This window comes from Solea senegalensis, linkage group LG4 (assembly GCF_019176455.1).
Source record: "Solea senegalensis isolate Sse05_10M linkage group LG4, IFAPA_SoseM_1, whole genome shotgun sequence".
NCBI lineage: Eukaryota > Metazoa > Chordata > Actinopteri > Pleuronectiformes > Soleidae > Solea > Solea senegalensis.
The window spans coordinates 19,981,265-20,007,649 of NC_058024.1; the positions used below are offsets into that span (position 1 = coordinate 19,981,265).

At 40.1% G+C, this 26,385-nt stretch overlaps 1 protein-coding gene across 1 annotated transcript in view; it reads right to left on the reverse strand.

The window, feature by feature from the left end:
• The window catches only part of LOC122768623 (cadherin-22), a 133,520-nt gene that overhangs the window by 16,276 nt on the left and 90,859 nt on the right, over positions 1-26,385 (reverse strand). The window contains exons 6-11 of the mRNA XM_044024732.1: positions 18,991-19,110; positions 15,421-15,588; positions 13,720-13,901; positions 13,134-13,390; positions 10,596-10,732; positions 2,318-2,439 (exon numbers count right to left, since the gene is read on the reverse strand). Of these exons, the coding sequence (XP_043880667.1) occupies positions 2,318-2,439; positions 10,596-10,732; positions 13,134-13,390; positions 13,720-13,901; positions 15,421-15,588; positions 18,991-19,110 (986 nt within the window). The remainder of the gene's footprint in view (positions 1-2,317; positions 2,440-10,595; positions 10,733-13,133; positions 13,391-13,719; positions 13,902-15,420; positions 15,589-18,990; positions 19,111-26,385) is intronic.

Genomic DNA, 26,385 nt, shown 5'->3' on the forward strand with positions numbered 1-26,385 from the left:
ATTTGTAACTAAAAAGAAAAACGCTTACAAGGGGTTGAAAACCTTGTTTAAGTTACAACTCTATTCCAGGCAGAAACAAATATCTAACATTTCACTCTTTTCAGATAATGTCTCATGTCAGCCGAACAGAGCTCCTTTAAGATAACACGGTATTGAAATATAACATGATTGTCCTAGTCGAGTGAAAGTCTGCATAGACCAGCACTTACCTTCACCTGGATTTCAGCTTATATTTTCTAGCGACTGCAAATAGTAGCCAAATACATAATCGGTCAGAATAAGTGTATCCTATATTATGTGACAAACTTAAAAGCAGTGGTACTTCATAGAAATGTGCCTGTGTATGCAGGACTGTGTTTGTGTGGCTGTTGTTTCAGGAAAAGTAACACAAGAGTAACTTTGACCTGCAGAAAATATGACAGACATTGACAATGGCTGTGCGACACACACAAATGTCCGTGAACAAATGAAAAAAAATAAAATAAAAATACACACATACATGAACACATTTATGTCACAATTTAAGGTAAATCATGTAGTGGCTGACAACTTGTGAGAATCTGTTTTTTTAATTGTTATTCTAATAAATAGCATGGTGGGGGGAAATTTCTCTCCTCCATGCCTTCCAGTGACTACCCCTTGAGGCTGAAAATGAGTGTTGGAAAGCCTTTGACCCAGGGCTAACACATTTCCATTCAATCTCAGCAGGTGACAGTGCTCACCACAACAACATCAATCGCAGAAAGACAAACATTAAAAGAGAATATTAAATAGACAGTATTGGGTGATTGTTGTATGTATGGATGGATGGATGGATGGATGGATGGATGGATGGATGGGACAGGCACAGGCAGTTAATGTGATCAAATGCTATATTTCCATGTGTGTACTTTTAAATGCCTTCCTTCCATTTGCAATTTGAGCTTGAAATATTTCATTGCATATTTCCCCTAATGAGAGCATTAAAAACCATTTCTGTTGCATAGCTGGGAGCCAGGAATGATCTTTTTGGAGGAAGACTAATCATCTCTGTGTGATTAGAAGCTGAAGGTTAATGTGAGCTCTTGCAGATGGGCGACAGAATCAAGACGGGCGAAGAGAGGAGAGGCCAAACAATGTTGTAGAAAAGCACAGGTGGGTAGCTTTACAGAGGCACAGGGGGGGAATAAGTGGTTAAGAGTCTGTCGATCGGGGCAGGCTGAGCCTCATTACACATGTAAATGCAGCTTCCAGCATGGAGGCCCCACTTTAAAGCCTCACTTTTTTTTAATTATTCCTTTGCTTTGCACATGATAATTGGGTCTAACTTAGCCCAGGGCCAGTTGACAGTGTAAGTAGAATAAAACACTCTAATGACTTTGTCAATTTTTAATGATGATTGGTGGAAGGAGCTGGACTGGTACTGTCTTTGTCCTGATTTTTAAATGCTTCCAATTTGATTTGTACTGCAGGAATAATGGACATCATGCGAGGATCGTTCATTGCAACATTGTCCTTTAGTAGGTGACGGAAAACTATTCCAACCCAATCATGCAGTTTTAGAAAGATACCAAATAAGCTGTTGAGCATGAACGGGGAAGGTGATAAAATTCTATTGCATTGCTATTTTTAATTCAAAATTGACTTCAGGTTTACTTTTTATTTTATTTTTTTTGTATAATTGACGTTAACATGAACATATTTCAAACAGATACAGTACACTAATTTTATAATATTACTCATACTGGTTATACAGTATATGAAGGGCCAGCGTAAGTAAATATTAAAAAAACAGACCTGAAAATATAATATGCCAGTTTTTATTCACCATAACAATATTAATATTTATAGTGATTCTACAAATCATCTTTTTGAAGTCTTGTTTCAAATCATATATAAAAACACTTCAAAAAGACAATTCATATAAACATAGAACAAATGGAAAACAGTAGACAGTAGCAATAGAAAGAGATCTATATGTTCTCTTTAAAAAGCAAATTTAACATGAAATTATGATGATTACACATGTATTCACGTTATCTCTATATATGCTTTTTTCATGTTGTATGTCAGCTGATTTCTAAACACCTGCCTGTGTCTGCCTGATGCAAAACAAAATTATAATTGTATTCAGCCCACAGCTAAATAGACTTCAGCTCCATTCATATCACTCCATAATTCAATTTTGTTTTGTGCATGAATAAATGTGTTGCGCTTAGTACTGTAGTACTATTATGTGTGCTACTCTCAGGACTGTTCAAACTGACATTGAGATCAATCAGTGAAGCCATAAAGAAAACTGAACATCTCAACAACGATCATATTAAGAAAGCCTTACCTGGCCTGGTTTGGCATCTTCACATATAGAGGCTTCGTACGGTGTGGCCAGTTCAGGAGGATTGTCATTAACATCCAAAATCCGAATACTCACTGCTGAGTGCGAGGCCATAGTATGGTTATCTGCAGGTAAGACAAAAGAAAAATACATCAGCAAAAACAGCCTCACTTCATACACCGCAAAGAACTGCAACAGCATGTAGCAGCATGTGCTTGAGCTTGATCTGGAGCAACATGTTAGAGTTATAGACTGAAGCGAATCTGAGTTTAGTACATTTTGGAAAAAGGATGAGGCAAGGTGAGGGAAATAAAACAAAACAGAGCTTGGCAAGTGAATGAGCAAGGATGTACCCTGTGTACACTGGCTTCTTTTGGCCCTTTTCCACTATGGTCCCAGCTCGCCTCGCCTCGGCACAGCATGGCACGGCACAGTTTAGTTTGGTTTTCCACGACAGATATAGTACCTATTGTTCAGTACTTCCTCCATGACATGGAGCACAGACGATCGGCAGTGCTGTCGCTAAATACACGAGACTCCTCTCTCAAATATTGAGACTTTAGACATTTCCCTGGTAAATGTGTCTAGGATTTTTAAGTCTTTTTAACTGATGTACAGTTCGGCATTGTTCGGGTTGATTCTCGTGTCAGGCGTCTCTTCCTGCGATGACCAATCAGTGACCGGCAGTCTGACAACGTCACGCGTAGTGCCTACTCATCTCGCTCGGAACCTGGTACCAGGTACCATGCTAGTGGAAACGCAACATAACCACACCGGTGGAAACACGGCATTGTTTTTTTTGCATACAACAAAATCATGTTCATGCAACAGCACATTTATTATGCATTTCCTTTCATCAGCCCGGTTGTCTGCACAAGATTCAAAAGAGCCATATTTTGATTGCACATTACACACAACCAAAAAGCTAAATGTATGTTTCACACTCATTTTTTAACGATATGCTGTTATGAGTAGAACTACAGGGATTGTGAGCTGCATGAACTGACGCCGCTGCCTCCATGCAGATGACCTTCCAATCTTGCCCTGAAGAGGTTGGTGTATACAGGGTTTCAGACTCCATGGACAAGACTCGTTATGTGTTTCTAGTCTAGCGTTCATTAAGAGTAAGGAAACAGTCAGGGGGATGTAATTTAGCAAAAATAAGCAGAACCTAGGAGGGCTTGACTGTAATGTCTCCTGAAATTGCACCAGTTACTTTGTAACACCAGAGTGACATGAAGATTGCAGCATATAATCCATCACTTCTTCTTTTATTATCTCCAAGTACTCTTTATCTGATGTCTTCACAATAGCATGTAGCTGTTTAATAGTCTGAGCGCATCAGTATGGTGATAATGTCAAATACATGTTTTCATTGTTTTATTGTTTTATTGAAAACAAGGACTAACACAACAATGTACCCTCAAGACAATTTTCCCTAATATGCTAGAATTTAAACATGGGAGTGCAGAAGATTATATAATTAGTACAAACAAAACCCACTTCAAATTAACTAGACTTTTAAAATCTTTATTCCCATTCTTAATCATATGATAATGTCTGACGTTGTTTTCATTTTACTCATAAAACCCTACCGCGCAGAAGGAAGCCTGTAGTGTATCTGCATATGTGAGTGTGTGTGTTACCGAGGGAAAGAGAGCGAGAGAGAAAGAGATTATCCCCGTGTTAAATGAGTGGTGTAGGTGCGTCAAGTGTTGGTCTGGGTATTCCGGTTAATTTGAGCACACATCTTATGAATAAATAAGTGCACACATCTGTCACCACCCCTGCATCTGAGTGACACGCTACAGGAAATGTAACACCATGCAGTCACTGACAATTACCCCGGGATTAAAAGCAAACAAATAAACAAACGAAACATGCGTAAGTGCACGCATAAAGTCACTAAAAATCCAGCAAATTCATTTCAATTGTTGCAATTATGTGACTATAGCAGACAGTTAAGTGTAAGCGCAATTATGTGACTTCACTCTCAAGAATGACTGCTTTCATATTAAAGGCAGAGAAGTGCTCGAGAGGAAGCGTTCAGAGAGAGAGAGCAAACCTCCTCCAGGGCTGCCCAGTTTTCCCAGAGTGTCAAACTGTCTCCTGTGTCATTTGTTTTGTCTGTTTTACATCCTATATCTGGATTACCACATACGGATTACTTATTAAAATCTTTTATTTATGCTTTTCACAGACAAAAGCATGGCTGAAATATTGCATGTTTGGTGAGACGTTGGAGTTAGACAGCAATTTGACCAACATAATTAGGTATGTACTATGGGTAATGACTAAGTCACGATAGAGATATGAATAAATGTGAAAAAAACTACTTTAGGAAATTTAGGAAAACACTATGTTGTGAAGGTTTATGGATGATAACATTCATAGATAAGTGATCATTATATTGACTGATGTGTGGACCTTTAGATGCCTCTGTTTTTGCAGTGGTAATAAGTTACAAACAACAAACTTCACTGAACACAGTGACTGGTCCTGAGAAAGCTACTACTGGCTTTCTCTCTACGAATAATTATATGCACAAGAATTTTTGAGTGTGAGTTACTTAATTACCTGTCTCTTAGATAGAGTATAATAGGTTATGTATGCTTTGGATTTGCTGTCACAATATTATGTCAGGGGTAAAGCTCGCCCCTTCTAAAAACAAAACACAACAGGAACCTATGGGTGAACTCGGAGGCACTGTGTCTCCGATGATCTACCATCTCCAACCAGAGCTGATGTTGACAGCTGACGTGCAGGCGGGCCACATGTTACGAAAAGCCTAATTGGAGTTTAACAACAAAGGCAAGTCTGAGCAATAATCATCAGACTAAAGACATTTTCTCTCCCTCGCTAACAACACACTTCTGTCAAACAGCGGTGCAGCAGCAAATGAGAATGCTGCTCTGGACTAATAGCATAATCCTCACATCAATGCTGAGTTTTAATTGACTGCTTTTTGCAGGAACAGCAAGAACATAAATATACTGAGCGCTCCACCAGTGCTCGCTTCATCCTCTTCTTCTAATTTGGTCTCCACATTACGCCGCTGTCCCCACTCTCTCACTCCAGAATGAAATCACGAGATGCTACACATTTTACATTTCAATTCAAAGGATTGGAAACGGGTGAAACAATAATGAGCATGCCCCACCCATAACCATCCTCATGGGGAAAAACAAGAGTATTCAGCAATATAGGTTCATTCATCTGGACCAAGTGGTGCTGTTCTAAATCTGTCTGCAGATTGCGAAGAAGAATAAAAGGATTTCAACAGATTATTGGCATGCTCTGCCTCTGCGAGGCGCACACCAGCTGTTGCAAATCTTCCAGAAAAGTAGATCTTTCAGGCACTGAAATATACTGACATAACTTCAGGGAAGACAGAGAGAGTGGGAGACTGTAAGTGTGTCTGTGAACGTCTGTGTGTGGGTTTGTGTCAGGAGTGTCATGCTGCTTTTGACCAAACGGTTCTTTGCTGGAGGAAAGAGTTTGGTGTAAAATGTCACTTTTGGCAGGAGGGGGAAAACGAAAACCCAGCTGTACAGTGCCTGCTTCTGCTTCTCTTTACTGAGCCAGAGACCCAACGATGAAGGCAGAGGCTCTGGAGGAATACAGTCATTTGTCTTCAACTGCATACTTCCAACACTACACAGGTTCAGTGCGTCAGACCAGATCGTCTCATCATATTTTCCGTTTTTGTGTGAATGCTCCTGATGTTCACAGCAGCACAACATATTTCAAATACTTCACACTTTGCTCACAAACGTTGACTCACTCATTTTCCGACATTTAGCAATGGACTTGCTCATTTAGACTAGATATTTTTCTTTGTCCCAAAACACAGCATCACTTCAGGAGACAAATGGTCTGTATTTATATAGAGTTAGTCTTGATGACCACTCCAAGCTGCTTTACACTACAGTGTTGCCATTCACCCATTCACACAGCGCATCTATGTGCAGCACATGTTCCCATCACTCATCTTCCACGCTTCACAACCTTCAAGTTGAAAAGCGAACATGAATCCCCCGTAACACTGTAGTGCATATGCTAGGCCAGTGTGTGGCGCTGCTACAGGAATAGACCTAATCCGGAGAAGGAGACGTGTATACGGCATGTGCACTAACTTGTTTCTTATTCAAATAAGTATAGAAAAATGTATACAATTACAGAAACAGAGATAGAAGGAAGAGAACGAGTCGAAGGAAAGAAAATCAAAGTTATCATGAACATGAATGGAGCAAAAAATCTCCAAATACAAGAATGACAAAGACAAAGATAGCAACAGTGAATGCAAGCGCAAGAAATGCATTTCAGGACTCCCAAATCCAACAGAGTATTAGGGCCAAACTGAAGAGAAACAAATAAAACAGAATCTTTTGAAAATAAAGCACACAGATGTAACCAGTGGTAGCCTTGCAGTCGAGCAGTACCAGTCATTTTCTCCTGCACAAAGGAGATGATTTTCTCCAAGTCCGTGTGATTCTTCCTTTCGAAACTCTGTGTCTTGCAGAATCTTTTCAAAGTCCTGACGCTAATGACAATGTGGTGCTGATGTGCCAAAAGTACTCCCTTATTTGCGAAGCCCAAACCAAAATGCACGAAATGCTCCGCGTTCCTCATGTTGCGACTGCATTATTTTTCGACTTTATTCTCACAATATAATGACTGCATTCTCACAATATTAACACATGAGACTGTTAACACCATTACTATAGAAGTGTGTAATGCCCTCTTCATAGAAACAATATTTAACATGCTTTTTTGAAAGGTGAGAGACCTGGCAATGATGACTCGTTACCATGTCTTTGTCCCGCACACCTCTGATGGTGACTGAAAACTGTGAAGAGCCCTGTCATTCAACATCTGTGTTACGTCTGTGATCTAGGCACATGCAAGTCCTTCAGACCTTTGTAAAAGATGCAAACACTCGTACATATTTCACATACCCCGTAGAAACAGCTAGGTGAAGGTCTAAGGCAACTGCTGATGAAAACATTCACTGCAGACCAAATACCAACCACAGCTGAAAGTCAAAATGAGGAATCAACCATTCCCTGCATTGTCAGTTGAAGAGAGAATTATCTAGATGCTATAATATTCAGGGTTTCTCAACGACGTGTCCCTCCAAACAAAGCAATCATATTAACATGCCGGTGAAAGCTTTATATGACACATTGCAGATTTCTTCATAACAGTCATTAGAAGTGTTGCCCTGGTGTGATGCATGTAGCGAGTCTCTGTGTTTAAATGAAATTCACTAAGAGGGATTGGAATGACCAATGAAGAGAAAAGATCCCTTTATGTATCCCCATAGGCCCACGTAACACATCAGTAAACAATAAACAACAAAAAACAGGGGGGGGGGAAACTGATCACACTGACTGTTTCTGGATCCATAACACTAATTACTAAATACACTAATACAGTGCAAGCTAGAAACTCGACTGTGTCTTTCACTGCCAGGGATTTCTCCACAGCATCGTTATCCTGTATTCACTACATAACCACGCTTTGACAAACTAATTATGTAAAACTACCAAGTGTAGGAAAACAAAACACAATGACTTTTAGAGGATTGAGTTTCTCCTCCCCCTTGATCCTTCTCCTCCTCCTCCTCCTCCTCCTCCTCCTCCTGCAGACATTACAGCAGGTGAGTGATTATGAAACAGAACACACCAGCCAGGTCACAACCTCAGGTCCCTGACTACACATTATTATGTTTCCCTGCCCAGTTGACAAATGTGTCCCAACGTGGTGCATATTTATTTTCTGTACATTGCTACCAAATCCTTGTTACCAAATTCTTCCCACTTATGAGTTTGGTCTAATGTGAAATATTGAATGTATTCTGAACATGGAACTATCTTTTCCCCTTTGCTCTTTGGTGCACATTTTGTTTGGCAGAGAACGAGTTAGAAAAGTTATACTGTAGAAAAGGTCTTTTCCCCTGCAACAGTGCTAGAGATAAAGCCTTCCCAGCTACTTCGGTATCTTTTCGCCCTCAGGGTGATTCTCTACCTGTCTGGGTAAGAAAGCAGTTTTGCGAGGTGATATCATACTAGCTATCAGCCCTTGGAAATTATATGTCACTCTAACTTATTCTGATATGTTTCTATGGAGACGACTGTCAGGAAGTACCGCTGATGTCAGTGTGGTTAAATACTAGCCGTGTGCTAAGTCGTGTCTATGTGCGGTGGATGGGTTAAAAGGACTACACACATTTGAGGTTATGTCATATTTTAGTGTGATAGTATCTGCAAAAGGAGAGATGCTAATAGCAGTGATACAGTGCCCTCCTATAGTATTGGAACAGTGAGGCCAATTCCTTTATTTTTGCCATTTGAGTTAAGCAACTCGCACACCCAGGTGTATCCTATTACATTGTTTACTCAAACAATAAATACCACTGAATATCTATGCTCACTTTCAGATTGGGTAGGATGGGTTTTGCACGTGTGAATGTCCTGAAGAAGAAAGAAACCCCTGGTGTATAAGCAACGGATGACAAACAGGTAGAACATTGTGAGAGCTGTAAAGAAAGACCCTAAAATAACTGTTAATGACATCAGCAACAACCTCCAGAGGGCAGGAGTGAAGGTCTCACAATCTACTGTTCGCAGAAGACTTCATAAACAAGGGCAGTGTACTTCATTGGTTATAAACACACTGTGTGTGCCTACTTACTCATCCCCCACGCACAGTATTTAACATTTAGTGTATTTCTCGCCGGTTCTTTAGCTGGGATTAATCCCAGGGCACAGAAATGAAGCACTGTCAGAACGCTGTTGTTACTTGTCCTATGCTGATTCGGTGGCAATACGACAGTTCAAAGGTCAGTAATGGACTTAATAATAAGACCTGTGCAGCAAAACTCAAGTTTCAACACTGTCCTCAGACAAGTTAAATGATGATCCCTCCCCCATTTCCCCCATGACAATCTTTCATGTGGCGCTGTTTCTTTTTTTTTTTTGTCTACTGTGCACATCTCTCAGCTCTCGGGACTCTGTGAGCGAACAGGTGATAAAGAAACATTAGGGACGGGGACTGTGATGGTGCTGACTGCTGACTCTGTCTATCTGAATGCTTCATTGAAAGGCAATGTGAGAGGCTTTATCTTTCACGCCCATGCATGTGTTTATGTCTGATATTGGACAGGGTCAGGCTGCTTTAAATGTTCAATTAACATTAAAATGTGCCTCTGACATAAAACTAAGCACAAAGAACCAGAGCACAAAAGCGCCCATATTGCTCTGGGAATTGCATGAAAAAAAATAAATTAAAAAAATGTCTAATTTTGTCTTTGTGTTGTGTTTGGGGGCAGCTGCTGACTATTCTGTGCAGATTCTATTGATTATTGGAAACATTAGAGTCTGCGGCTTTATGAGAGAGGAACAAATATGGAGACATTTTTAAAATAACTTTTGTTTATTCACTTTGTTTTCTTCTTCGTTCTTATGTGCAGTGGTGGTTACCAGTTAGATACAGCATGCAATATTCTTTGCATTCCCTGCGATGCCAAAATTACATCTGTGTGAGATTAAAAAAAAGTGGGGAATAGTTCTCCTCCTCCTTCTTATTCAAGTATTCTTATAATGCTATTGTAACTTTCCAATTTCCCCAACTTATTATATTCTTAATGTTCACTGCTATTAAAAAAGAAAATGAAAAATAAGTCTCTGTAAGCACTTTGGTCGGGGAGATAATGAACTTGATGGATAGACAGAACATCTGGAAACTTTTTGATATTTAAACAAATATCACACATTACTTTCAAACCACTGTCAAATGTGTTCACACATTGTTGATTAAGCTCCACATGACTTCTCTGTGTTTCTCAGTAGAGCTATGGTTTGCTTTTGTGTCAGTGGTGACACTGAGATGGCAGCAAACTTTACGTTAAGGAATGAACCCCTGTTCTCTAAAACACGAGTGAGGTCACGAGATGCCCAAACGAATGTTAAAAGTGGACGGTTGGAACATGCAACTAGAGTTGTTCTTTCAGAACGTTAATAATATTCTGTTCTTCCATTTACAATGTGTGTTGACTTGAGATCAATGCCTATATACCAAATACAAATTACACAAATCAATGGCGTTGCAACGCATATTTTTCTATAATGTCACATGTCTGTGTTTATCTCAGTGTGTCCTTAATATTTCCTTCAGGCGTCTGACAAAGAGAAATAGACGGCGTGTGCGTGTGATCCAATACATCATCATCAAAACAAAACTTTGAAACAACAACGTGTGGTTGTGCATTTCAACGTACCTGCTTCTACAGCCTTCACAGAGATATTGTGCCAGCCCGCTGTCTCGCGATCCAAAGTCTTGCTCAGTGTGATCGCCCCTGAATCAGGATCAATGTGGAAGATCATCTCCTGGTCTGTGGTTCGATCAATGGAGAACCTGTTGCAACAGGAAAAAGTAATTGTTGATGTTGAGGAAAGAGAAGCAGTGCTTGACTTTGGACTTGGAATTGGTACATGAAAGAATACATTGATATAGAGTCATATTTTGCGTATGTTTAAAAGGCTAACAAGGACTTAAGCACTTACTGTAGCTGGCAAGGGTTCAAGTATTAAAATTTAAAATGAGATTCATAGGAGACTTGCCACAGGTTTGGCATGTGAATTAAAGCACGGTGGGTCTATATACTGACTTGCTCTTTGCCTGTTCAGAGTAAGAAAACAAACATTTTCAGCATGTACTCGAGAATGACAAAAAATGAAACAAAACAAACAAACAAAGCACTTTTCCTTCTTTTGGGTACATTGGCCTCTCACGATTGGTGAGTTATCAGAAATCTGCAGAAAGGATTCATTGTTTTTACTTCCTCTCCCTCATCACAAACACAGCTGGCTGCCTTACTTACGCCCCAACCTAAACTTACAGTCGACTTTCTCCAGCCTGTCTGCTGAAAAGCATTTTCTTGGGTCTCATAAGAATGGGGTACAACAATGGGGCCATGTGGTAATCTAATGTATTACAGAAAACCAAATTCGTTTTTTGATCATGCTTTTCATAAATAACAGTGGGTTGTTGATTTGAATTTGTGTATTTCATTCATGTCACATGCCTGCTATGGTATCTCTTGCACTGTTTGTTGGTTTATGTGAGACTAGATTTGAATGAAGGCCCTCAAAATCATCTGTGGTTTTCTGTTCACATTAAAACCAATCATTTCTATTTTTAATGACACCACTGTAGTAAACCACTGTGTGTGTGTGTGTGTTGGGGGAGGGGAAAAAAACGTGCCTCCAAACAGGCACAATATAATAAATGCATTAATATATCCCAGTAATTGCCAGTTGTGGTGGGAGAAAAGTGGAGGGTGGTCTCTTACTATACTATTATTCCTCATGAACATAAAGTCTTGCACATCAAATCCCGCTAATGTGCTCAAACATCTGTGGCACAAAAACACACATTTGGCTGCTTCACACGTGCCTTCTCGTATGCGAGCTGAATTAACTGTAGAATAAAAAGTGCACAATAACCCCTGCATTTCTTTGACAAATGTATCTACATGTGAATTGTCCACCAGTTGCACGATTGTATTGGTTCGATGCTAATCCTATCTCGGATTTAGTTCGTTTTATTTGCTATTTGACGAGTAGTCCCATGTGCGGCTTGCTTTCAATGTGGAGGAATGGATCGCGCACCAAAAAGGGGGGCCCTTTCATTCACTCACACAATCACTCAGTTCACTTACTTTGACGCATGCGCACGCAGTCATACAGCTTGCACAGGCATCAGACACGCTCCCAGCTCTGGGCTGCCAAGACGCTGTTGAACGACAGCACTACCACTGTGTTGTACTTTATTACACCTGGATCTCTGAGCCTCATGCATTTTTAATCGAGGTAATTTGCACAGGCCCTGCATGTGTCGGTGTATATTCCGTCAGTGGAAGTGCCTTAGTCCTTATCTATATTCCCCTCTCACGCCGCAATTGCTCTTCTGAGGACCTACAAACCACAGAGCTTGGTAAAGGAGATGATCAGATGATACTGTCTTTATAACATAGTGATCCAAGCGACAAAAAAGACACCTTCCGCTGTTTGCTGGGGCTTTCACTCATCACCAAGACGTATTGTCAAAAGGACATGCTGTGATTTTAGGCCCAGTGGCTGCAGATATATATTCCAATAAAAACTAGGTCTACAGTTGCAAAGCACTATGTAGCTTAGGGTATGTGCATCCTTGTAGAGACGGTCTGTGTTGCAGTGCCACAGCCTTTTGACCTTCCACATAAAAAGAATGTATTGCGATGAAAAACTCTGCTTTGCCATGGCTTTTCATTTATATATATATTTGGCACAAAGGCTTAACTTTTACAGTATTATTTTCTCCTCTGAGGAAATTATGTTCGACCTGTGAACATTGACCCATGGGTTCTCCAAGCACTTTTGGGTTTTATGTTCTTGTTGTACTTCCTGTTGTTTTCATGGAGTTTGAGTTTAGATCTTTGTTCAGGTTTTCTGTTTCCCTTGCCTTTGTTGTTATTTGTCTTCATTTGTTGTATTCCTCCCGGTGTGTTTTGTTAACGTTGCCTCCGGTTTTATTTAGTAGAAATCTCCCTTTGGTTTGTTTTTCCTTCTTGTTTCGATTTTAAGACTTTGTCTTTTTACCTGCATTCGGGTCCTGTTTTCCCCCAAATCCTGACTCATGTAAAAAGCAGCCATGCAACTACAGAACTGATGTATTGTTTAATAATTCCTATAATTTGTTTTTAATTTTCTTTTTTTGACATAAACAACATTATGCGTTTTTCATTAATTTCTCTAATTGAATTGACCCTACATACCTAACGGGTTTATTCTTCACATCTGGATCTCTGGCAGTGACGATCCCGACCAGCGCCCCCACTTTGGTGTCCTCCTGTACTTCCATGATGGCGCCCTCTGCCGGGTGAAAGATGGGCGGCTCATCTATGTCTGACACGCTGACTCGCACAATGGTCTGGTCTCTGAAGGTGTCCAGGTTTAGGAAGCGAGGATCGACATGTTTATTTACTGCCTCCACCACGACATTGTGCGTGCGCTTGCTCTCAAAGTCCAGTGGCTAGAAGACAAAAATTTTAAATGACACAGCAGTTGGTCATTCACATGCTCATTACTGACAATGATAGTACAACAATACTAAGGAATGAGTATAGAGTGTTGCAACATAGATTAGTAGTAGTGAGCTAGTGCATGGATGTATCCCATCATACTCATGGTGGTGGTTATTGTGATATTGTGGTGGTCATCACTTCTGGTGGCTGGAATTATTGCTCCTGGCTAAATGTCACATGCATCATGTTTTGCTCTTTTGGAGATCCACTTCAAACACATGGCATTCTAAAAAAACAACAACACATCAACAACACACAGTTGACTTCCATGCTGTACCTTTTTGATGACAACAATGGCTTCCTGTGTCTCTACATCAGTAGTGACCTTGAAATGATCCCCTCCCTCTTTGATCAGATAGCTCATGTCCGTGTTCTCTCCCATGTCTGCGTCCGTGGCAATGACGCGTCCAACTGGTGTCCCAAGTGCTGCTCCCTCTGATACTGAATACTGGTACATCTCTAGTTCATGGAGAAGGTGGTGGCCAGGGATGGCAAACATGTGGACAGACAAAACATAGCAAGAGTTAGCTCTGGCAAAGTGGTGAAAGAGAGGTGAAAAAAAAGTGTGGGTATAAATGTGGAAAGCACCAAAAATATAATAGGGGAAGAAAGAGGAAAAGATGAATGCTTGGTTGTGGATATAAAAAGGGAGCATGTAATGAAAGGATATTGGTAGTAATGGATAGGGACGAGAAAGTATAATGCGGAAAAAGATTAGACTAGAAAACGGGACAGGAAGTGACTCATATGGTATTATAAGGGAAGAAGAAGACAGGTACTCTGCAGGCCGCTGTTATCGTCAGTGTGATGTGTGATCATCACATTCACACATAACATCTTCAAGTACTTGATCACATTATCTTATTAACACAGGAAAGTTTGTCATCTTTTGCACCAGCACCAGCCTTTTCTTGTAACCTATTTGTAATCGACCGTAGTCGTACATCAGTGTTGAATCATCATGTAGCAATGTAATAAAATGGCAAACATTTTCAATCTTTAATTAATAAACATTGTGAAAGTCCAAATATGACATAGAATGTATTAAAGTAAAGGCATGTGGTGTGTATGCACATGTATAGATCTATGCTAGCCTATATTTAAATGCCAAATGACTGACAGCAAACAGGATGTCTGCCACTCATTTTGAACAAAATTAAAAGAGGAAAGTAAGAAGGAACTGTAAAATGTTATTGCTTCGCCAGAGGGATATTATGTGGGGGAAAAAAAAGTCTTTACATACACAGTGTGCCATCTTCTTTTGCATCTTATTCATGAATCTGCCTTTCCGAACTATAATCTGTTCGCCATAGCATTCAGTGGAGATGCTATAATCCTTCAGGGTTTATCCCTCTGACTGGGTAAATATGATTTACTGAGATGAAAAAGGGATTTATACATAAATAAGAAAAGGTGTGTGAAAACATATCACATAAAATCAACCACATTGACAGATGGTGTTCCGCCAATAAAAAGCAATACTCCAAAGAAGTAAATGCAGAATAAATGTCTAAGAACATGAGGAATTTAGTTTAAACAGAGGGGGGAACTTAAACTAGGTTACACTCACTCATTTTGGGATGTAGGTGGCATGTGCATGAAAAGCCATTTCGGCCAAAAACCACCTTAACATGACAATTATATACAATTACAATGATTCTACCCTGCATAGGTGCAATATGTACTGTATAATGATTAAATGTGCAGTGGGAAGAATCCATTTTCTACATCTGACTGGACCATAAATTTAAGTTCCCCATTGATGTCAGCAGGCTGCAGGTCGTTGTATGTATTTTGTCAAATTCCTTCGTCTTATCTTTCATACTTTCTCCTGTCTCTCACAGTTCTCGCATTCTCATTTACACTCAGTCATTTCCAGCTCTTATGTCTCCCCACACATTGCTCCGTCCCCCCGTAGTGAATCCCCATTTTTCACGCTTACTGTGTAAAGGAAGCAAAATGTGCAGGAGACACTCACTCTGTGGGAAGCGCGGCGGGTTGTCATTAACATCTGTGATCACTATGGTCACCGTGGTGGAGCCGGAGAGACCGCCCATTTGTCCTGCCATATCTGTTGCCTTGACGACCAGCTCATAACGATCCTGTGTCTCACGGTCCAAATCTGCCACTGCTGTCATGATGATTCCTAATGATTGAGGGATGAAGGCGAGAGACATAGAGGTAGAGTAGAGGTGAGTAGAACTTGTAAGTGGGGCCAATGAAAAGGTTGCATTCAGTTACTACATTTCCCCAGTCAGTTTGAATATCAACTTCTGCTAAGCACTGTATTATGGAGGCACAAGTGCAGCACATTCAATTTCACCCCCACAGACATGCTGGATGGAAGAGATTGTGTCATATTACACCTCAGCCTATACACCATTTTATGGCTCAACTGTATTAAAATGAATAATATATGGGGGCAGAATGAAGGCATGCCTGGGCCACCGTGAACAGCATTACAACTCTGCCATGCTGGATGAAACTGTGCTCAAAGTGGATTTCCAAAGAGAAAACAAGTGACATGGAGAAAGAGCTATAATGTTGATGTGAGAGAGGAAGCGCCCACAGAGAGGCAATAGAAGTGTAATAACTCCATTTATGTTGCATTTTAAGAGAGTCGATGCACGGAAAACATGGGTACATCAGTCTTTTTATTTTAGTAAGAAATGACCAGGAGTTCAAGTGATGTTTTCAACTTATTTTCAGCTACATTTCATTTGCATGGATACAAATCTGTTCAACTTACTGCGACCTAAAAGGGACAACCTGACCAATGGATAATTTCTGGTAAATAGTGCTTTTTTTTGTAGGGGTAAAAATGTATGTCTGTTTATAAAGTTTTGTTGCGTAAAGAGTCTTTACTTTGGTCTCGCTTTCCATTCTATGCCTCTTTCTCTCACTTACAGAAGGTCTGTCTTGGTTTAAAAAGACATCCCCCTTATTGGCTCAGTGGCAGAGGCATCAGTAGCTGGCTGGTTTGTTGTGCAGTAGTAATATAATTCCACTTTATCCCTTGGGACTTTCCACATCAGAATCTATTGATGCATTTCCTGGGCTTGTTGGCTGTCTCATTCCCAAAGGTTTGCACTGTGCTGGGTACACAACTCACTGATTCCAGTCACATTTAGCCCTGAGCACTCTTCTCTGAGTATCCAAAATACGGTATATGTGGCAGTAAAGTTACAGAGCAAGGCAGATAACATGCTCGTCTTTCATCCACCAAAGACCGGAGGGGATGCATCTAATTTGGATCTGTCAGAAATACAGTGGCATTCTGAAGCTAGTATACAGCACCATTGCCCGTCACCGTCACCACGTTAGAGGCTGTATGTCGATGTCTGTACGTAGCATTTATAATTCCATGTAGCATCAATTAGAATGGTCGCCTCTGGAGAGGGAGGTTGGTTGGATTACAAAAGATATGTGGAATGCCTCCCTACAGCCTCTCTGCATACTAGTTAGGGAGTTAACGGGACAGGTACCCTGCGATGGAGTAGCCTTCATGCCACTAAGAACTTTCAGATACCCTCGTTTTTGACTGTGGTGGCCTGCTGGATCAGAGCAGCTGAGTTTGACAACACCTCAATGTTGTTGGCCTCAAGCATTAACTCTTCCTTCTGGGCAGGTGAGGTTGAACAGATCGTTCAGGTGATATAAATTCTCCTCATCATCACTGCATGGAAGCTATGGAAACTGACTGGAAACTCATCCATGCTCATCTGATGATTGCCTACCTTCTTCAGTATTAAACAAATGAACCAATGTATAGATCGCGCACAAGTGTGAAATAGTGCCTCACGATGATAACGCATTTCGTTATTCACATAGATTGCTTTTGTGTTATGATCTGGCAAGGCAACGTGGAATCTATCTGTTCACTTAGGAGCTGTCTGTCAAATTGGACCTTCATAGCTACTGTAAGATTTAAAAGCCATGAAAGTAGTTTTGGCAGGTTATGGTGTTAGCTTGCCTTTTGCTTGCCAGAAGGGTAATTTCCCCTGTCAATGTGCACACTGTCAGCAACCAGTGTATGCACATTTTGTACTCTGGCACTGCAGAGAAATTTGTAGCATGTAGGGCAGACACCTCAGGTGTGGGGTAAAAAAAGGAAAAGGGGCAAATTCTTTAAAATCTTTTTCTTTTACCCTTTCATTGTTGTTTCATTATTGTTATTGTTGTATTAATTGCTCCTGTGGCTATTAAGATATAAACATATTTTAATTACTGGTTTGTTTTGGAGGGAGACAGATAAGGTAGGCTACTGTAGGTGCCTTGGTGTTAGCACAGATCACAAATCCAATCATCAACAAGGAACAGCACACTGTGTTTCAAACAGTATAAATACAGCCAAGCACAAAAGGCATCCAGAGGCTCTAAGATGGACTCAGCAATATCTTATACCACTGTAAAATGACATGTCAGGGACGTTGTTAACAATTTTCTTTCTTTTTTTTGCTTGCATGTAGCAAATAAATAATTAATACCTAGATAAATAAATAAATAAATATCCTTATGTAGACTGTGTGTTTCACTGTGACCCCATTGACTCAGATACTCAAAAACACCTAGAGACATTGTTCTACGATGATGAAAGCAACAGGAAAAAAAACAAAAACACTGACTTGCTTTTCAGTTTGTTGTCATGGTGAGTGAGAGTGATATTAATGAGGCAGATTTCACAGCTGCACCATCTTCTCTACATTCTGACCTCCCTGACTTGCACCTATTAGGCTAGCCTGTCTGCCTACAAAAAGGAGAATGGGGTGGTTAGAATTGGGGTCGTGAGACAGAAGCTGGAATGAACCATCCAGTCTCCTGCCTAGTCCCACCTAGGCAGAGCCATTTATCATCCAGGCACCAAGGCTGACCAAATCAAAGCGGTGGACACCAAAAAAGGAATCATTAAAACTTTAGTGCTTTTCCCTTGTGGGGCATTTGAAGGCAACACTGATGCTAAGCTACTCTTGAAAGACAGTGGGTCGAGCCATATCGCTTGTGTAAGCTCCAGACCAAGAGGGAATGGGTAATTTTCAATGGACAAAATAAGAGAGCCTTCATAGTGTAAGTAACTAACTAACTAACTGGAATTAGTGAGGTAAAAACATTTAAAAATAAAATTGTGCCGTATGTCTCAATGCCTCAAGATACAATAACACAGGTGGCCCCAATAATACCAAAGCACTCAAAATGCATGTTGTCTGTGTGTATGTTCTGTGTACATCTATTCTTGTATTAAATGCCCAGTGTTTGGCATCATTAGCTATTCTTATGCCTTCTGCTCATTCTCCAATAAAGGTCAAGCTAAATATAGTGTTGGGCCAAGCAATGAATGCCTTATGTTATGTGCATACTGTACTTGCTGAAGAGCAATTAGTTGTTATTGGCTTAATACATTTATTTAAAAGTTTTTGTCAACACATTTTCATTGATCTGAGAGTTAGGGTCTCTAAACTCTAAAGAGAGGAAGGGGCAAAAAAATCCTGTGAGGAAAAAACAGTGAGTGCATTGAGTGCTGAACATGTAAAACGACATTTATTCCTCTTACCAGTGTGTTTATCAACAGTGAAAAACCTTTCACCATCCAGTACGCTGTACACCACTCTGGCACTGCTGCCGTACGTAGGGTCATCGGCATCTGATGCAGTCACCTTCATAACAGACGTTCCTGTTTAAAAGAGACAATCAAATGTCAAAGAAAAGGAGAATAAAAACGTTTGAGTCAAGGGTCACCAGGGAAACATGAAAAACATTGGAATCTTAACATGTTAGTTTACTTCTGACCAAAGAAAGGTTTTTTATTACTTTATGAGAAAGGATGGACATTTTTAAGAATGAGTAGGTGTGTCAAACTGTTGACCATTGCGAGTTTTATACCTTGAGGATATTTAAACAAAATTATGAAGGTTCATCTGAAAACAATGCATCACCTTTATGTGCATTTCAAGCAAAAATACTAACTGACCGTTGTTGGGTATTATTTGACATTTATTCCTCGTAAAATGGGCTATGTGTTTCCTCTACCATTCAAACAACACTTTTGTTTTCTCTTCTTTTATTTTCAGGTCAGTGTGTTTGTAGTGTGTTTCTCTGTCCTTTTTCTCCTTTCCTGTCTTCCTGTTCCACTGCATTGTAGACACACACACACACACACACACACATACAACATCACTTTGACTTCTCTGAGCTATTAGAGAGTAAATCCTGATTCTACGACACAAACCACAGGTTTATACTGTAGCACTCAGACTGTGACCATGGGGATGAAGAGATACAATCATCACTCTGTTCATACTCAGTCTTTTAAATATACCCACAATTATCCACATGAACTGGTCAACAAATCAAGCATAATCAAATGTTGGGGGATTCACTACTAAAGTGCTTGCATCCGGAAACATAAAGGTTACTGCAATTTGGACACCGCAGTGTTAGACAGCTATCTATGCATATTATATTTCAAACACTTTATTTGTTGTTACAAATCATATTTATTTATTTTCCTTGAAAGGTAACGTACAATCATTAAGTGGCACGTGTCAAGTCAAAGCGAAAAAAAAAATAAATCTACAAAATAATGAACCTTGATTACTAGCACTTAAGCAGAGAAAGGAGTCATTTGCACATGAAACCTTTAAAGTAGGATTTGTGGAGCAACAGGACTCATTATGTAGTCATTATTTCCTACTTTGCGTATTGTATTTGTCAAAAGTATCCATACACAAGCATGGACACCAACGCACAGCTCTTAATTTAGTCACACAGTTTAGTTAAAGCGTTGCCTAAAGAGTATGAACCTGTAAAGGTCTTCATATTTAGAGTGGGGAAAAAAAACTGCTCATTTTCAAGGTAAGCACACTGCTCTCTATAAATACTTACACTTATGGGCAAAAGAAGATTAAAAAGGGAGACGTTCCTTGGTGCCATAGGTCGTCAAGGACAAGGAGTCAGTCTTTGTCTCTGTCCCTCTAGCCAATGCTATGGCTAATTAGTGACAGCTGGTGTTGTCCACCAAAGGTCACTGCTGTAGCCTTTCTCAGAGCCCTGTCATGCTACTGTCCAGCCACATAATGGCTGTATGCTAATGATGCTAATTAGTGGAAAGTGTCAGAGCACTGTTTGTTTCCTGTCATCCAACAGAGCTCCTAAGGGGGGATGAGGGAGAGGCCAGTGGATTATCATTAAAGTCACCCGGCCATTAAATCAGACAGCTTAGATCACTACCCTGCTGCTGTCACCTTATAGCATTCTTTTGTTTTCTATGAATGCTGCTAGGAGCTGGTCTGTTTACATGCTAACACACTGCATGCCTTTAGCTTAATGATGCAGTACCCTACCTGGTCTATGATATGACTGAAACAAATGAGGGTTTCCTAATCGGCAGCCACTCCGAGAAACCTGGCAATATGACAAATTAGCCAAATGGCAAATTATCCTGAGAAACAACTGATGCTAAACACAAAATGGATGGACCTGGACCCCTCCAACATGTGCAACACCACCAAATCACAAAATCTGGCACTCTCAACAACCTTGTGAGGTTCTCGCTAAATCCTGATATATTGCAGCTTCCATTAGATTCAAAGCACTGCATATTAACTAGGATGGAATGAGCTTTAAATTCATTTAGAGTAGGGGTGTAACAAAAATTATGCAAAATAAATAATTACATATACTTCAATGTATTTATACTTTGTAGATATAAATGCGCTATGAAGCAATCAGTACGTTTGTATGCACAGTTTAATCGAGCTAAGGCCATAGTCCGACTAAGAGAGGCAACTGGACAACTTGCCAAGCCGTGCTGTATCTCTCTATAAGATTCACCTGTTCACCTTTACATCACAGAAAAACAAACAGTGAACAGTGAGATGGCTCATGCTGTGGTTCTGTATGTTTCGTACCTGCTGTACATGTGTTGTCCTAAAAAAGCTACCGCCGCTGTAGGTTTTGCGGCATGACCGCCAATTCTGACTCCAGTCCGACTAAGCATACGTTCATGAGTAATCGGACTATGAATCGCATTATCCAGGTATGTTAGTCTAATGTGTTTATATGACATTAAGAAAACCAAATTATTGTCTTCGTCTGACTAAAATCAGACGTTTAACATGCATGTAAACACACTGACTGTGCCATCCTTTACTGTTATGAATAGGTTTGATGAAGCTGCTGACATGTATGTGCTTCTGAAATCACTGTCTCCCTTGGAAGATTTAAAAGGGTATTCACAGTGGTGTGCAAAGGCATTTGGAAGGTCAGGGGTGAAAATTAAAAGCCACCTACTTTGCACCAGTGAGGCAGGGCCTTTAGTATATAATTTCCCCACATTCACACACACCGGTGTATGACAATACAGGGACATCCTTTGCAGCACAGCATCACTTTCTATCTCTGAATATCATTTTCTCTAAGGACACCATTTGGGACACTGCCATGTAGGGGCAGTAGGGAACTTCATAACAGCACCCTTTTTGATTGGAAGGGCACCCATAGGATACGAAGTTGCAAGGGCATCTTATAGGGCACTGTATCACTTCACCACTAGAAAGGCACTCCTTTAGAGACAGTAATTGTTTTAAATTTACATTTTGCTTTAGAGGCCACATATAAATAGCTAGGGCTAGGCCACTTCCTCCTTTTTACCACTCTAGAGGGCACTCTTTCACGTTTTTGTCCCCCCCATTTCATTTAATTTATTGTTCCCCCCAGCCATTTGATTTAATTGAATTTACTTTAAACAAAGAATTGTATTGCATTAAATCTAATTGCATCAAACTATACCACATCATTCCATAATAAAATTCCAATCGAAGCCCATTTATTGAGATACATATCAAATTGTCCTCTGAGATAGAGATGCACGCCCCAACATGCAGTCATAAACTCATCCAAATATGCAGAACTACACTCCAGCTTAATCGTCAGAAGATCAAGACATGCAAAAATGTCTACCTTATTGCATTAAAAACTGAACAATGTATACACATGACAGACTATGCATTTTTATTGAGGCTTGTTAAATCGACCTAGCTGGTTGGCTCCACTGCTGTAGGTCCAATAAAGCCATTTTCATCCAAGGGATTACTCTCCTTATCTTAATTTTCCCCAGGTAACAATCAGTTCAATACTCAGCTGTTTTTTTGGGTACTGGCTGGCAGCAATGTCAGGTGGCTTGGGAGAACTATATATATGCAAATGCTATTTTGTTTTTATTTTGTTTATATTAAAATGAGTCGTGAGGAGGTGAGTTTGCCACTTAAGGTCTTATTAAGCTTAGGCTTGCATCTGTGTTTGGGAGCAGTCATTTGTTACATTATCTGTCAGCTTATCTGTGGTGGTTTGGTGTCTCAGTCAAGCAGATTCTGCTTTTGATGGACCTTTGTGACTTCCATTTAAATGATTTACCTTTGTATTGACTTATTAACTGTAAAAAAAAACAAATAAAATATTTAACGTGTCAAACGTAAAATACATAAACAAGTATGATTAACTAAAATAAGTTGCAGATATTCATGAAACAGTTATTTTCTTTCATGGAGTAAAACCTGAAGAGTCTCTCTGCTGCACTCTCTTGTGATAGATTAACACTTGGGAAGATAATATTTTGCTAGCACAAAGTGTTTTTCATGTTTTCACCTTGATCCATTAGTGACAAAATAATAATAACAATAGCCACAGAAAACATTTAAACCCAGGTGAAGGAGGACTACAGAGCAACAGGGGTGATACATTTCTGACAATCACTTGTCAGAAATGTCACAAGTGCAACTGTCAAAGGAGCCGGGGAGCCACTTAAAGCCTTGGCCAGGTTTTAACACTGGGTTGATAATAATAATAAATATTCAGTCGTTTCACTTACTCATGCTGGCAGTGCTTCGATTTTGAATAAAATGAATGTATGCCGCCCGCAGATATTTGCATTGCTTTGTTTTTTGTTTGTTGTGTTTTGTTTTGCCGTTTCCCCCTATAGCAGCATTCATGGGAGCAACTCTGTTTAGCAATATTTCTCTCCAGTGTCTTGTCGGATCACGATGGAGTCATCAGGGTTTCACCGTCTTATTGCCGTGCATTGACGGTTTGGCCTTGTTATTCGATGGTAATCATCTGGCAGAACACACTAACTGGCAAATTTATTGAATAGCTATGGCTCTATTTATAAACTATTATAACTCATCTATGCATATCTACTGTATACTCAGCACTTGTGGCTAATTAATGGAATATGCTGCCATGTATAGTAATGATCATGATGATATTGCTTGTAATATTTAATCTAAATATTGCAGGAATTATTACCCTGCTGAAATTACAACAAATTTATGGTAAAACACAAGCATGGAAATAAACAAATCAGCATTAAAATAGTAATGTAGTTTGTGTTTGTGCATGGTATCTCTGGTCTGTGCCCAATGTCCCATGAATGATAAATAATATTCAGATTAAAACTAACTTTGGAACTTCTACTGGTGAAATGAAATGAGAGGATGGAGTTTTTTGGGGGGGCTCGAGGTTGGTTGATGATGGTCATATAGGTAGATTTATGTGCAAGTTTGGTTTAGTGGTATCAACACATTCTGTTGGAATGGCTTCTCACACCACTTCACCACTCTGGGAGAGATAGTTCAATTACTGTGAGGGAAGCTGGCGTAGTGTGCCACGTGTGAGACACTAGACTGACAGCTATTTAAGAGGCAGCCTCGTAAAAGAGATTTGTGCCTATCTCAGCTTGTGCCGTACTGGTGCGAGCTTTAGTGTATGGGTCTAACAGCTCAACGCCGCAGCACAGAGCCCCTTTCCCACTCCAAACCACCTTAATCTGCAGGACTGAGTGCTCCCAGCCCGCATTATGGATCATTTAGTAAAGCCATAAAAGCTGAGGTGTTTTCACATGAAAAGTAATTTCTCCACTACTTCCACTGTGATTCATTCCTCTCCCATCCACATAAATGCCCCAGGAGAGTGAGAGAGAGAAAGGTGGAGAAAGTGATGGAGAGAAAGGAACGGCGTGAAGAAAAAAGAAGTATAAAGAAAGAAAAAAAAATGGCTATGTCATAAAAGCCAATGGTCTGCTTATATTGATCCTTTTCAAGATCTCCTATAAAGAATTTACAGATATTTTTCATCTTTCCTGACAAAGACTGTAAATCTAATCTTTGTTAGCCTCGCACTTTGTACTGCATCTTTTAATAGATTGGATCATTATTTTCTCTGCAGACAGCATTGTGTCAGTGTTGCATGTTGACTTATAATCTTTACTACTTATTAGACAAATTGTAATTAAGCGCGACCAAAGATTATGACAATAGGGGCATCACTTTAGAAACTTTGAGAAACTTGAAAAGTCATGTAATATAAGCGGGCCAAGTATCAACATAACGGTCTTGGACAGTGTAGACACGCTGCTCTGCTTGACTGTCATTATCCAAAATAATAACAAAATCAGAGCCTAAATCAATTTCACAATTGCGACTTCATGGTGCTGCTGCTGTCATAAAGATCGTTCATGCCTCTTCTTCACACACAGAATCAAACATTTGGCCTCTTGCTCACTCTGGCCCCCTCCCCCTTCCCCTCCCCCTCCCCCCAGCACTGATTCATATACATGACCACACACAGTTCCGCCAAAATCAATTATGTCAGGCACCGTGGTTGAGAGCATGATGGTGGATGTTACCGGTCACATACATAAAGGTGGTTGGCAGAGAATATTGATTGTAAGTTGCTCCTGCCTTGTTGCATTGCTCTCTCCTGTGATCTCGCTGCTCCAAATGTCTCATCTACTGATAGCATGACAGGCCCCAGCTGTCCTGATCATGACTCCACCAATTTGCAGCCTCCTGGGTAACCTCTCTGGACCAAGGCAACAGGAAGGGTGATTATTACTTAAATCCCCTTGTGGAGTTCTCACATTACATAGAAAAGGAAAGGGGGCGTTTACCGTGAGAGGGAAGATGAGGTGGATATCAAATGAATTGGAGAACAAAACCAAAAGAAATAAGATGTGATGCTTGTTTTGGACAAAGGAGGAAACCAAGAGTAAAGGTTTTATTTTGTGGTACTACAATTTAATTCCCCCCAAAAATACCTCTTTGTTCTGTGCTAGGATTTCCCAAGTGTCTACAAGTCAGCCATCAAAACAAAAAAATGGTCAATAGATAACAGATTAATTACGGAGCGGGACGTTCTTTTAACTGCCTCATTTGTTGCATCATTGATTCTACTGCTACTCTGTGTCAGTAACCAAGGATGAAACATTTTGTGCCCGGTGTAACATCAGTGCTATGTTTTTGTACACACTGATAGTGCAGTGACCTTCAAGAAAAACACATTCCACAATGCACTTCTCTGGGCTTTCAGGCGCGCCATTGTCCATACCTGAACTCACGTATTCTATAAAGCAACGAGAAAAAAAATCTGCTCTTACTCAAAGTAAACCCCAGACTAATGCATTGATCGGCTTTTTATTGGCCAATAGAGAATATATCACAGCTGAGCAGACCACGCCAGCCATGTTCATAAATATACTGGTGGAAAGTTAAACAACAACAACATCATTTTATCACTTTCCATTTGCTCTCTCTCGCTCTCTCTCTCTCTACATATATATATATATAAAGTGTAGAGAAATGCAAGAAAATCACTGTCTTCAAGCTGTCTTCAAGGCCTTTGTTTCTCATTTTCTGCACTCTCGCTTATTATGTGATTGTATCTTTGATACAGAAAATAATAAATGTAACTTTCAGGGAACTGTTGTGCAACTCTGAACTGTGTTGTTTATGTTATGTTTATGGTAATTATACACAACATCAGCTTGTGCCATTGGGGGACAGACACTGAGGATAGCGGCTTAATGTCCATGATCAGGGCAGCCCGTGGCCAAGTGGAAAGGGAACTTGACTTGTAACCAGAGGTTACCAGAGGTACCCAACCCCCAATGCTC